Source organism: Solea senegalensis, linkage group LG12 (assembly GCF_019176455.1).
Source record: "Solea senegalensis isolate Sse05_10M linkage group LG12, IFAPA_SoseM_1, whole genome shotgun sequence".
Classification (NCBI taxonomy): domain Eukaryota; kingdom Metazoa; phylum Chordata; class Actinopteri; order Pleuronectiformes; family Soleidae; genus Solea; species Solea senegalensis.
This window is the reverse complement of record NC_058032.1, coordinates 12,548,445-12,561,161: the sequence shown is the minus strand read 5'-3', so window position 1 is coordinate 12,561,161 and position 12,717 is coordinate 12,548,445. Positions and strand designations below refer to the sequence as shown.

The following is a 12,717-nucleotide window of genomic DNA, read 5'->3' as shown; positions in this document are numbered from 1 at the left end:
ACCGTCAAATTTTATAGGTTCACTGAAGGAACGGCAACAGAGGAGGACATGCCTCAAGCATCATAGCAGCTCATCTCATGTGTACTTTTATGTGTGGGAGTGTGTGCGTGTCCACGCGTCCTTGTCCGTTGCCATTGTCACTGTGTTGTTTTGCACTGGGGGAACAAGTGTTTATTGGTCATCTCTTCCTGTAATTTTATTTATTCTGTCTTATTTTTGGATTGTGTTTGGGGGGGAGGAGGGAGGGAGATGGGCGGTGGGTATGAACTGTTTAAAAAGTGTTTACTCCTTTCAAATGTATTGTGCCATTAATGCAAGGAAACCACAGTATAGCTCGTAGCCAGTCACAGCAGCAGCCGGACCAGATGTAGATTGTGTACAGGTGACGTTTAGCCCTCATCTTTCTGCTCCTCAGGAAGTTCTCTCTGACTGACATTCAGTTGTCTGATATATTTATGGAGATTTCTGTGCTGACAGATGTATAGTTTTTATCGTAACTTTCCTTTAGTGAATATGAGGTCCAATGGCATGGTACGACCGGTGTTTTCAAAGGGGCATTAAAGTGTATCCACCTTGTAAACATTACTACAGCAACACAAACCGTGTAGTGATGATGCATCGTTGGATTCTGTTGAAGGACAGTAACAAAGTGGAGTCTTTTGTCCATGTAAAAGAGTAAAGAGGGAAACTTGTGCCATATGAGTTCCTGGTTGTCATGATAATTCAGGTTTTCTCTGACTTGAAATGTGTTGTTTATCGTTTCGTGGCATTGTCACTGAGCTTAGTTTTTGACAGTTCTCTTATGATTCTGGAGCCATTTTTGAGGACGCAGGGTGGGAGGACATGGGTTAAGAAAGTGGGAACTACTGTGTATAATTATAAGCTTTTTAAAAAGTCTTATTCAGTTTGCTATAATTGATTGATGTCAGTGTTTCCTCTTAAGAAGCACCTTTCCCTCTTAATAACAGAGTAATTCTTTCCTCATTTGCCATCAACAAACTTGCTTTTTCTTGTAACATGTTCCTCAGACTAATGAGAGCCACAGGTGTGATGTCAAACCTGCCATTCAAGGTGACGACACGCTTTAATAAATCATTTGCCTGTGTCAAACTTGTTTTTTTTCAATGACAGTTGCTTCCAAGGACAGCAGTGCTTTCTGTCATCGCTCTGCCAAGTCACCTTCTCACATACACACACATGCACCTCTGGATGCAGTTCAGGTGCACTCATTGTATTTCATGGCAATTACGCAGACACACCCTTGGCTTCAACGTGACTGAGGAAAATGTGTGTCTGGTTCTTTAAAAGCCTTTAATAAAACATGCACCATGTCATGATAATGCTGTTGATATGATTAATTTCAATTTTTGCACATTTTTGTCTTATTTATGAGGGTGTGGATGGGTGTGTGTTTACAGATCTGCATTACAGAGTCACCACAGATGGATGTATTTATGCTGCAGTCAACTGTGAAATGCAATCCCAAATTTAACCTAGTGAAAATGGCTACAGCTACAACAAATCCTGTATTTTCCTTACAGGTTAGTTTTGTTTACATTGACATTATTCAGTTATTTTGTCAATAATATTGCATCATTTTGCAAGTGCATTCCCAGTCACTTTAAATTGTTTGTTTCAGTTGAAAACCCAGAAATAAGCAGTACATGTTCATATCTTGGAAAGGTTTGGCATTTTGCATTATTATGACAAACTCTTGTTTCAAGTTGATGCAGATGACTATTCTAAAAATCAGTGTTTCCCAACCTTTTTTTTAAACTTTTTAGAGATGACAAATTCATGTCAAGAGCAAATGTGTGCATCATGTTTCTGAAACAACTAATATTACTTTGAATGACATTTTCAGTTTGGTAAATGAATCACAACTTAATTGTATGAATGTTGCATACAAAGCTTAATAAGTAAATAGCTGGAAAAAAATATTCTGCACAGTCACTGGGAATAACTGCTATAGATTAATCACAAATTATTTATAATATAATATTTTAAAAGGTATTTAGTGATTCTACTATTCTCTGTGAGAAGTAATGCTGAGCTACAAAATAAAAGAATAAAGCATTTATGTGATTTTTGTCACATGAAAGTTTAAACTTGATTTCTGTTTAGGGGGAAGAATTATCTGGCATTTTAATAGAACTATGACAAATCAACACATTTTTTTTATTATTGTAAGGTTCAGTGGAGAAGGACTTCAGAATAGATATTCATAAAATATGTATTTGGCAAACAAATCCCAGCTTCAATTTATGGTGTTTAGAAAATAAAGAAAAAAGAAAAATGACTGCAAATTAAAACTTCTTTATAGTCCCTGACTCGGTGTCTGACTATGACTGCAATAGATAAATCACTGATCTATTGTTTCATCTTGCTGAGCCAAAACATAATCATCATGTCAGTTTATCAATATAATTTATTGTGATTTATTGAAGTCCACACTTCATTTCCTTTTGTAATGGGCACTTATTCCACATGAAATGCTGACAAGTCAATACAAAAGGAAGGTTTTTGAAAGGTTTAAGTTTTTAGTCTTTGAGTTCCTCTCCATCTGAAGTATACGTCATCTGTGCCAGTTGGATGTACTTTTGATGATGCCTCGAGCCGAGGAAAGCGCCGAAGAAGACCTGCAGCAACAGAACTGCCCTCATTCTCTTCAGGATGGGTCTGGACAGCTCCCACCAGAACCGGAGATGATTGCCCTTCTGCGGCATGGGTGCTGTGCTGTACCTAGTGGCTAGACCAGCATTGACAGGTAAGGCCAGGAGGATGGGATACAACCCGGCTCCGAGCAGACCGACCAGCCCACCTCGTATCAGAGCACAGGTGGGACAGTTGAGGTCACCGGAAAGGAGGGGACTGCACACCGCTGCGTTGTACACGGCAACCGTCGTCAAGAAGGGCAACACGGTCATCGGCAGGCTGGAGGCGATGGGCGCCTGCGTCACATTCAGAGCTCTGCGGTACAAACTGTTGGCTATCATTCCTCCGAGCCCCGCGTTCCCGCCCAGATACATCGGTCCGTACATGAAGAACTTCTTATCAGCGTCTGGAAGACGTTCGAAGTTCTTCGCCAGGATTTCAGCCATTGTTGCTCTGTTGAGAGCACTTCCGGGTGCGCTCCCAGTGTTTTCCGACATTTTAATGTCTCCACCGACAATGTTGAGTTTTTAAAGCCAGATATTTTTCCACTTTACACTGAGTTTAATGAAGATTCAGGTACGGAGGAGCATCCGTGGTACGGAGACAGAGAGCAGACATGTTTTACCCACAATCCAAGGCGCTCGGAGTTCAGGTCTTGTTACCCCGCGTGAAGTCTGTCAGGCAGGGTTTAAAGGTCCAGTGAATGACATTCAGGAGGGTTTATTGACAGAAAATAAAATCACCAGTTAAGCTATGTTTCCATCACGGTACAGTTTAGTTTGGAATGTAAAGCCTTGGGTTACGCTTGTGTTTGACTAAGAACAATACATTTATTTGGTAGGCGCCACGTTAGAGCTATACGCAGTGCGAAGTCGCACCGTGTGATGACAATGACATTGAACGTGACACAACAGACAACAATGACATCCAGCAGCTCTTTGAGACTGTTTGTCTCCACAACATGTCAATCTTTGTATTAGAATAGACTATGGGTGTTGAAGAAGAAGAGTTTTCTGTCGCCAAAAAATTGAACAGGTGTCGCCGGTTATTTTGGCACTATTCCTCCTGGAAACGCCCTAAAAAATACGTACTGTGGAAACACGGCTTTAGGTACTTTATGTAAGGGCTTCGCTTTACGGAAACTGCCATCTTGTGCCACCATATTCTCACTGCAGCCAAAATGGACAAACCAGTAAGGGTAGAATATTTTTCGACTTTCATTTATTTATTAATAAAAAGACAAAAGTGCCTAATGTTTGGTGTTTTTTTGCTGTTGATGTTATTATTCTGGCACAGTTCAGTCTTGAGCACAAAAAAGGACTTCGTCAAGCAAAACTATCAGATCCAACTGAGGCTGTGTTTGATTGAATACAGCGGCATTTTGTAGCCATCTCACTCTACTAGTGCAACGTTGCCTTGTCTTTACAGAGATAAAAAAAAAACTTAGCCTTGCAGATGTCTTTGTGTGGAGATGATAGGGTTTGTTTAAATTACATAAGAGTGAATTTATTGAAAATCAATAAAGCAAATTGATTTTCGTGCTAAATGCACGAAAACAGGCATCTTATTACATAAAAATGTCTTGTCATTTCCTATTTATTTTTGTGGCCTGGCGTGATAGAGATGTCACTGAAGTACCTGAAAGACTAAACTCAGGACTACAATTTGTCTAGTGAGTGGGTGTCACCTTAATGTGTGACGTAATGGAACGTGTGTCGAGGAACCTTCTATTTTGTTCTAAGGAAGCTTCGCCATCTTTGGCGTCGAAGTGTTAAGAGTTTCTTTGTTCACATTTTTGCATTCAGCGGATACTTGGACAGTATTTAACCCTGGGCGTACTGGAGGGGGTAAGTCTGTATCTCGTTATCATCGCCATTTACAATTTTGTCATGTTTCCCGGAGTTTGATGTCTTCCGCAGTGCTGGCTAACATTAGCCATTTAGCTTATCCGATATTCGACGTCTCGTCAACAGGGTCATTGTGTGTAAGTGGAGAAATAAATATTTGCAAATCCGATTATAGTTTCCTATTTTGCTTCAACAGACACCGCACTTGTTGCGGGTACATATATTAGTATGTTATATTTAACGACGTTATTTCATCTTCGGTATTATCAATATTGGTGGCTAGTAGTCAATGTGCTCGGGCCTTTAATCGAGGAGCTGGGTTAGGATTAGGTTTTACCGTACTCCTCTGTTCACGTATAGTTAGTATAATCAGATTTATTTTCATTTTAAAGCAGGCTGTGGTAGATTGACACCAAGTGGAATTACTGTAACAAGAACAATAGCAATTTAGTTTTAATTTGTGAACGACTTCACATAATTTGCGGCCTTATGGACGAGGAAACGTTGGGCCTACATCAATGTCGGCTGTAGCGATAAAAAAAACTCGGCTGTAAACGCGACTTAAGCGTTTCATGCTTTTCAAATAATTAAACAGCGTTAACTGTGTCGGATAACATTGATGTAAAATAAGCAGTTTTTGTTTTAATTTGAGGTTGTTAGAGCTGTTGGAGAACAATGATCGTGATCAGTCATACGCAAATAGCCACGTGTGATTTTAATTTCGGTGTGGCTTTTTTACCCCACAACTTATTCGCATTCTTATGGTCATTTAACGTTTGATTGTTTACATTTTGTGTCATTATGGCTCGCCACGGCACCGTCAGGAACTGTAAATACGGGCCATGGCTGTGCTAAAGCTGACGTTACGTAATGTCAGCGTTACACAATCAATTTAGTTGTCATAATCGTTTTAAAATAATCTAATTTCTGGAGAACGTTTGACTGCGTCTCCTCCTTGGGGCACAACAATGTCATCAGTTGTGCGACTCGAACTGGTAATGCACTTCAACCTGTGTTTCCAAAATGATCAGTCTACAACATGGGTAAATTGCATCCTCTGTTAAAACCCGAGCAGGTCTGCAGCGCCTGTGTTGACACAAGAACTTCTGATTTCGGGTCGTTCCCCCAAAAAGAACTGAAGTATTCACATTTATGGCATACGTCATAATTACGTAATTACAATCTTGAACACAATTCGTGTTGGTAGTTTAAAAGGGCTGGATTTTGATGATGATTTCCTGAATGGATTTTTATTCTGATTCACAAATTCGATTACATTTTTCGATTTGATATTGATATACAGAGATCTGTTTTTGGTTAGGAAAGCGCTCATCAGAAGACAGCAGTGATGATGTTATGAGTTTACAATTGTGGACACAAACCATTAGCCTCAGTGAAGGATCACAACACCAAAATATCTTGATAATGAATGATAACTTTGATGAGGAAATTGTCAGAACCAAAAGATGTTTGAGGTTTAGAACTTGAAACTGCCACTGTGTGAAAACCATTATTGCTATCAAAACCTTGAATTCGCCTAATAGGCCCCAGTCTTTTGACCTGTTTAAGTACAGTGTTACTGTGTGGCTTGGATTTATTTAGTAGAGGACAGTTGAATAAACAGAACAAGGGCACAGCTGTCCATGCTGTTGTAATGTTGCATGTTTTTTTGTGATTTGTCAAAACTACAAGATGGACTAAATTTGGACAGATAACAATATGAAGAAGCACATCATTTACCAAATATGAACTCTATTGATTTTACCATTTTTAACATTTCTTCCAGATGCGTCACTCAAAGCGAATGCGTTCTCCTGGTACCTGGCTTGACGAGTACAGCTGGGAAGAGAGAATGGAGTGTCGTAAGCGAAGGAAACAAGATTCGCACAGCAGCGAAAGAGAAAATAAGTCCAGAAGAACTCAACGCCACCTCAAGATAAATGAGGGGTAGGAATCTTGCTTGTTTTTGTAGTGTTGGGTAGCTCTTCACAAAACCCTAACCATTAGACATTTGGTGTAGATTGGTATATAAATAATGAGTAATATAGTGTCTATATGTAAAACTTGCCATTAGCTGTGTTGCATTGGTGTAGATTGCACTATAGAAAAGCTAACTAAGAAAAGTAAGCTTATATGCTAGTTCTGTGAACTAAATAAGCTATGCTGTGTTTGTAGCCATGCTGATATAATTATTTTCTTCACTTTAGTGTCACTACAGTGTAGACTTTAGTGGTTTGAGCTGTTGTTTTGTAGTTGAGCTACACAAGGCTTTGGTAAAAATCTTTGAACTCTATATTCACAACTGTGTTTGCACTGTAGTCATATACACACACACACACACATTTTGTGGGATTTGCAGGATTTATAGTAGTACATCAGCTTGCTTGTGTAATCAATCCTTTTGTCATTGTTTACCTGGTGAAGGTATGTGCTTGGCTTCTTTTTTGCAATCGTAGGTTTTTGTGGGCATGCACACAACTACTGGGGTTACACTGTAGATGTTTTCAGATGTACTCTAATTTTAATTCTGTTGTGAGGCAGATCTCTTACTGGCAGACAGCTGACACCACCGGAGTGCTATGGCTGTTGTTTTTTTTATCTTTTATAGTTATGGAAGGTATGGTGGAACTGACGTAAAAAAAATTGCTTAAACATGGTGTTTTTTTTAAAATGTAAGGTCTATACAATATAAGCAAATATTTCAAATTAATAGGGGGCTTTTATTTTTCTTTGATATCTTTCATATTGGCAGAAATGGTTTTGCGTAACTTTTGGCACATCAAGATTTGGAAGGGGGAGAGTCCTGTATCATATTATGCCCCATGTGCTGAAAATCTGCCAGTGTGGCTAATGGGAGGAGGAGGAGGAGGAGGAGAGTGAATGTTTTAAGTGCCATCATGTGTGGCACTAGATGTTAACATTTGCACACTCCTTAAAGTTCTGTTAGGATAGTGATACATTTTTCAATGAAATTTGCCATCTCAGTGAACAGGATGCTTGATGTACAATAGCTATAAATGAATATGTTTCTTATTACAAATGTTACGTAAGAGGCTTAGGATAGAGTGTTGGGTAATACGTAGAATATTCCAATCAACGTTCAGTCTTCACTTTAGAGCTTGAACACATTGGAGGAACTAGGCTACTCTGATTTGCTTTATAGTTCTTGCTTTTAATTTGTGTGTGTTTCTTCTACTGCAGACACTACCTGGAGTCCCGCAGTTTGAACCCGAGGCTGGACTCTCGGGAAGGACACACTTGTGACCACAGTTTACACATGGCCTATGAGGACAACAGCCGGGGAGGCATCTGCAAGGACAGGGATCTTGATTGGCACCACTACAGCAAGTCATCGTGCCGTAGTGGACGCAGTGGTCGGAGTGGGCGCAGCAGGCGAAGCAGGCACAGCAGCCGCAGACACAGAGACAGAAGACGCAGGCGTAGTCCCTCTCGCCACAGGTCCTCCTCGGTATGGGAACCGTCTTCTCCCTTCTAACCCCTTCCCCTGTCTATGCCAAACATGGGTTATTATCACTGGTGTTTAGCCAATGCTAGACACCTATCTTTTTGTATGCGTGTTCTACACTTCACTAGTAAGCATGATTTCCAGTATTGACAAGTTGGGGACTAAAGGGCTCAGGAAGTAAGGGTTTAAGTGTTAAATAGATTTTCCAGAGAAAGAGGGACCCAGTGTCGTAGTATAAAGAACCACATATACAAAGACTGTTATCACTCAAGTTCAGTTTTTTTTACTGTACTACTCTGAGAAAGTCTCTCATCTGAAAATCTTGTTGCCATGTTTTTCTTCTGTAACACACACTATGTGGTGGCTGGCGCCCAATTTCTCTGACGGGGCTGAATTTGAATTTGCTGCTCCGTCCATTCGCCTGGCGGGGTTACTGAACGGGCCGAATCTATCCATCCCTACATCTCTCCCCCTTGGCCTGGTTGAATGAATGGCGATGTCGCATTGTGGTGGCCTGGTGCTGGCTGATGGGTTATTGGTGTGATGGCGGATTGTGGCGGTTTCCGGTGCAGAGGAGGAGCCATCGCCGCAGGAGCAGGAAAAGATCCAGGAGTGTTGAGGATGATGACGAGGGTCACCTCATCTATCACAATGGAGACATGCTGAGAGCGAGATGTATAGAATATATACCTTTTTTTCCTTCTGTTCTCACATTGTGTCTCTCACTCTATGGTCTGGTTTTAATTTCCAAACATTAATTTAGAGGATGAAGTATTTGGGCCAGTAGTGTAAATATTTTTTGGTTAGCTATTGCTTGTCATTGTAACATATTTAGTATTGAGTTGTATGCCAGTGTGGAAGCCTGTTTATAGTATCGTATCTAACAGCAATGTAGCAAAAGGCAGTGAGCCAGCCTAAGGAAAGTGTTGCACGACGTCCGTGCTGTGTCTCTAACTTCAACTCTCTATTTTCTGTAGATGAGATTGTGTGCACTTTAGGAGAGGGAGCCTTTGGGAAGGTCGTGGAATGCATTGATCATTCTAAGTAAGTGTGAAATCAGAAAATATTCTTAATTTCTTTCTTACTCCAACTGCATCATTTAATAATGAATATATATTGTGCTTTTCCAGTCAAGGAGCTCGAGTGGCTCTGAAGATCATTAAAAACATTGACCGCTACCGAGAGGCAGCTAAGTCAGAGGTAGAGGTGCTTGACCACTTGAAGTCCCTTGACTCTGACAACAGATAGTAAGTAATGTCAAGCCATTATGATTGTAAAATTATTATAATCAGAATGTGCTAGGCAAGAAATAACCTTTTTTGTCTTTCCTTCAGTTCATGTGTACACATGCTGGACTGGTTTGACTATCATGGCCATATTTGCATCGCCTTTGAGCTGCTTGGGCTCAGCACCTATGATTTTCTCAAGGAGAACAATTTCATGCCTTTCCCCATTGAACACATCCGCCTCATGTCCTACCAGATCATCCGAGCTGTCAGATGTGAGTAGTGTATACATTCTTGCAGAGAAAAAAAAAAGATATGTTTTCTTAACCAGCATAATGTATTATGTATGTTTTCTTATCTTTTAGTTTTGCACAAGAACAAGCTGACTCACACAGATCTGAAGCCCGAGAATATTCTGTTCATTGATTCAGACTATGATATGGAGTACAACCCTGAAAAGGTTAGCTTCCTAAATATGAAACCTGTAATTAATCATAGCCATAAAAGCCTAAACTTTGTGGGAGCAGCTGTGAAGGTATGTAATTGTTTTTGTCCGCAGAAACGGGATGAACGAACTCTGAAAAACGCGGATGTGAAAATTGTGGACTTTGGTAATGCCACATATGACCACGAGCACCACACATCTGTGGTGTCTACACGTCACTATCGTGCTCCTGAAGTGATTTTAGGTAAGTGGCTGTGATACAACTCTAATCTAAAGCAAATCCTTTATTGGTGATGAGTCATTTAGTTCAAACTGTCTCTTTCAGATCTGGGCTGGAACCAGTCCTGTGACGTCTGGAGTGTCGGCTGTATACTCATCGAGTATTATCTTGGATCGACTCTATTCCAGGTGAGTGTCGGTAGAGAGTTGTGATATTTTTAATACTTGTGACATTTCCCATAGAATTTTATTAAGCTGACATATATTATTTTCCTGAACAGACTCATGACAGCAAAGAGCATCTTGCTATGATGGAGAGAGTCCTGGGTCCCATTCCCACAGACCTTCTGCAGAAAACCAGGTAAAAAACAGATTTCTTTATTTGTGAACAGTCATCAAAGGACAAACGACATTCATAAGAACACCTTTTATATAATTGAATAGTTTTGATTTTTTTGTCATAGGGTGTCACTTACTAAATAATTCCTGTTTGTTGTGTAGGAAAAAACGTTTTGTTCACCGGTGCAAACTGGACTGGGATGTGTACAGTTCATCTGGGAGATATGTCAGAAAACGCTTAAAACCCCTCAAGGTAAGAAGAGGAAAATATCTGGAGACTGCTTTATACTTACTGTCTTTATTGCAACTTTAAAACTGATGAAGTGGCCATTTTGTGTTCTGTAGCTCAGTGGCCATTGAGGCACCTAAGTTTAACTAAGTTACTACTATTCACATAACAACTTGGCACCAAGAGCATAATCCCTAGTCTGCTGAGCCCAACAAAATCACTTCAGTGACTATCAATGGTGTGCAAGTGAAAAATACACCTTTCTTTTAAAAAGATTAGGTGTTTAGTAGCAGCTGAACTCTAAACATTGTACGTTTGAATGTGGGGAAAAAGAGTACAAGGCATGTTTTTCTAGAAAGGTTTTCCAGTAACACGAACAATTTAATAAGTTGAATGAACTTGCTACACTCTCATAGGGGGTTTATCGTAGTAATGACATGTGATGTCAAACAACAACTTGATGTACACTGATTTTTAAAGAGGTTGATTTAACGGTTGTCCTGTCTTTCCCACCAGCATTACATGGTGTCCAATAGTGAAGACCATCAGCAGCTGTTTGACCTCGTAGAGAAGATGTTGGAGTATGACCCAGCAAAGCGCCTCAGCCTTGAACAGGCCCTCCGACACCCTTTCTTCTCCTCTTACTACAGCAGCAGCAAAAGCAACAACAGCAGCAGCAGCAGCAGCAAAAGCAGCAGCAGTAAAAAAGACTGAACTCCTGAACCTGTAAACTTGTAATCTTTGACCTGCAGCCTTGGCCCCGGCCTGGCTGTCAGTGTGACATTCATCATGGTGCTCGGTGCTGCGCTGGACTTCCTGACTCTCTGGGAGAGGTGTACGTTAGCTGACTGTATCAGTCCACTGCCCTGCTTTACTGTGTCCTGGCCCCTACACCTGTGCATTTCTTAAATTCTCTTCTTTCTTTTCACCTGTGACACGCTGATGCTATGTTTATTTATTTGCTGTTGTAATTTAAAACGTAGCCTTGGTCATCTATGCTTGTAGCCTTTATTTTAAATTTCCTGCTTTTTCTGGTTTTCCTCCGTGTCCTGTTTATGATGATGAATGCATCCCCTTGGCTTCCATCTCGCCATAAATGATTTATGCAGTGTTAATGTAAAAAAAAGCTCCTGCAGACAGGAAACCCTTGTGTATAGACTTAGTTCACAGTTGTGTTTTTCACTGGTTATATATATATATATATACTGGTTATACTTTTGCATTTGTCATGTACAGTTTCTCAATAAAACGTAAACCAACAACACAAGTGGAGTCTTCTGTGTTTTATACCAGGGGTTTCCAACCCCCACTTATCTTCATGTCAACATATCACCAGAAAAACAATAATTTCAATGTGGCAAATAAAAAGAGGATCCTGGATGCTAAACACACAGTGGTCACACACATTGTATCTGTCTGTGACCGCCATCTCTATAAAGCAATTGTGCTTTATTTTAACTCAACTTTACTAATGGTTAAAGTTAAAACTGCTGGTTTATACTGTGCAGTGGCTGCATGAGACCACAGGGTGGCAGTAAAGAGCCTTATTGGGAGAAGTCTCAGGACTTGGCCTGCAGCGTGGTCGAGCAACTGAGCACAAAGTTGTAATGTTTGTTTTACTCCCCTGTGAGTCGGTGTTGTAATTATAAATGCATATTTACAAGTGCAACTGCACTGTAACGACAAAACCACAGAGTTCAACGGCGATTGATGTGCTGTAAATGACGAGTATTATTGTTCAAGCTCAAAGCGGGAACACCGAGTCTCTGCACTGATAGCATCTGATCTGACCACACTGCTCCGTGATCGGAGAACCGACGCCTGTAGGATGTTGTGCAATGAATGATTTGTGTTGAAAACAACGCTCTGGTTTTAACAACAGGTTCATCGTTTCTATGACCCGGAACTGCTTATTGATTACATTGTGTTATTACCTTTCAATGTAAAACAAAGCAAGTGATAACTCTTTGGGTATTTGGAGCGTAAAAAGAGGTGCACAGCTTTGAATGAGACACATGTAGAACCCAACTCAGATGAAACCCAAACTAGTGTCTTTTAATTAAACATTAAAATGTCTCCTTAAGTCACTGAATCAGTGGCAACTGGACTTTTAGATGTATTATTCATTGTCTTTTGGAGTCTTGTATGAATGAGACATCTTTAAAATGAATGGACATGTTCAACATTTTGAAGAAACAAACACTGACTCATTTCGACATAAGAGTCGTCATCAGGTCAAACACATACATTGAGGTGCACACACACACACACACACGAGTGAGAAGAAGCTG

The 12,717-nt window shown here is 40.3% G+C and overlaps 2 protein-coding genes across 2 annotated transcripts; one reads left to right on the top strand and one right to left on the bottom strand.

The window, feature by feature from the left end:
* Positions 1-2,410: 2,410 nt before the first annotated feature.
* Positions 2,411-3,313, bottom strand: tmem126a (transmembrane protein 126A). Its single transcript, XM_044040476.1, has one exon. The coding sequence runs from the start codon at positions 3,150-3,152 to the stop codon at positions 2,541-2,543; it is 612 nt and encodes a 203-aa protein (XP_043896411.1). The 5' UTR covers positions 3,153-3,313; the 3' UTR covers positions 2,411-2,540.
* Positions 3,314-4,360: 1,047 nt separating this feature from the next.
* clk4a (CDC-like kinase 4a) lies at positions 4,361-11,693 on the top strand. The gene is given in 14 exon segments (XM_044040653.1): positions 4,361-4,502; positions 6,289-6,449; positions 7,704-7,971; positions 8,541-8,643; positions 8,946-9,012; positions 9,099-9,215; positions 9,303-9,469; positions 9,560-9,654; positions 9,754-9,883; positions 9,965-10,047; positions 10,140-10,219; positions 10,360-10,450; positions 10,943-11,060; positions 11,063-11,693. Coding segments are annotated over 13 exon segments (1,548 nt in total). The 5' UTR covers positions 4,361-4,502; the 3' UTR covers positions 11,131-11,693.
* Positions 11,694-12,717: the final 1,024 nt, after the last annotated feature.

Excerpts from the sequence above, each read along its gene's own strand:
- tmem126a (XM_044040476.1), bottom strand. The coding sequence starts at position 3,152 with ATGTCGGAAAACACTGGGAGCGCACCCGGAAGTGCTCTCAACAGAGCA.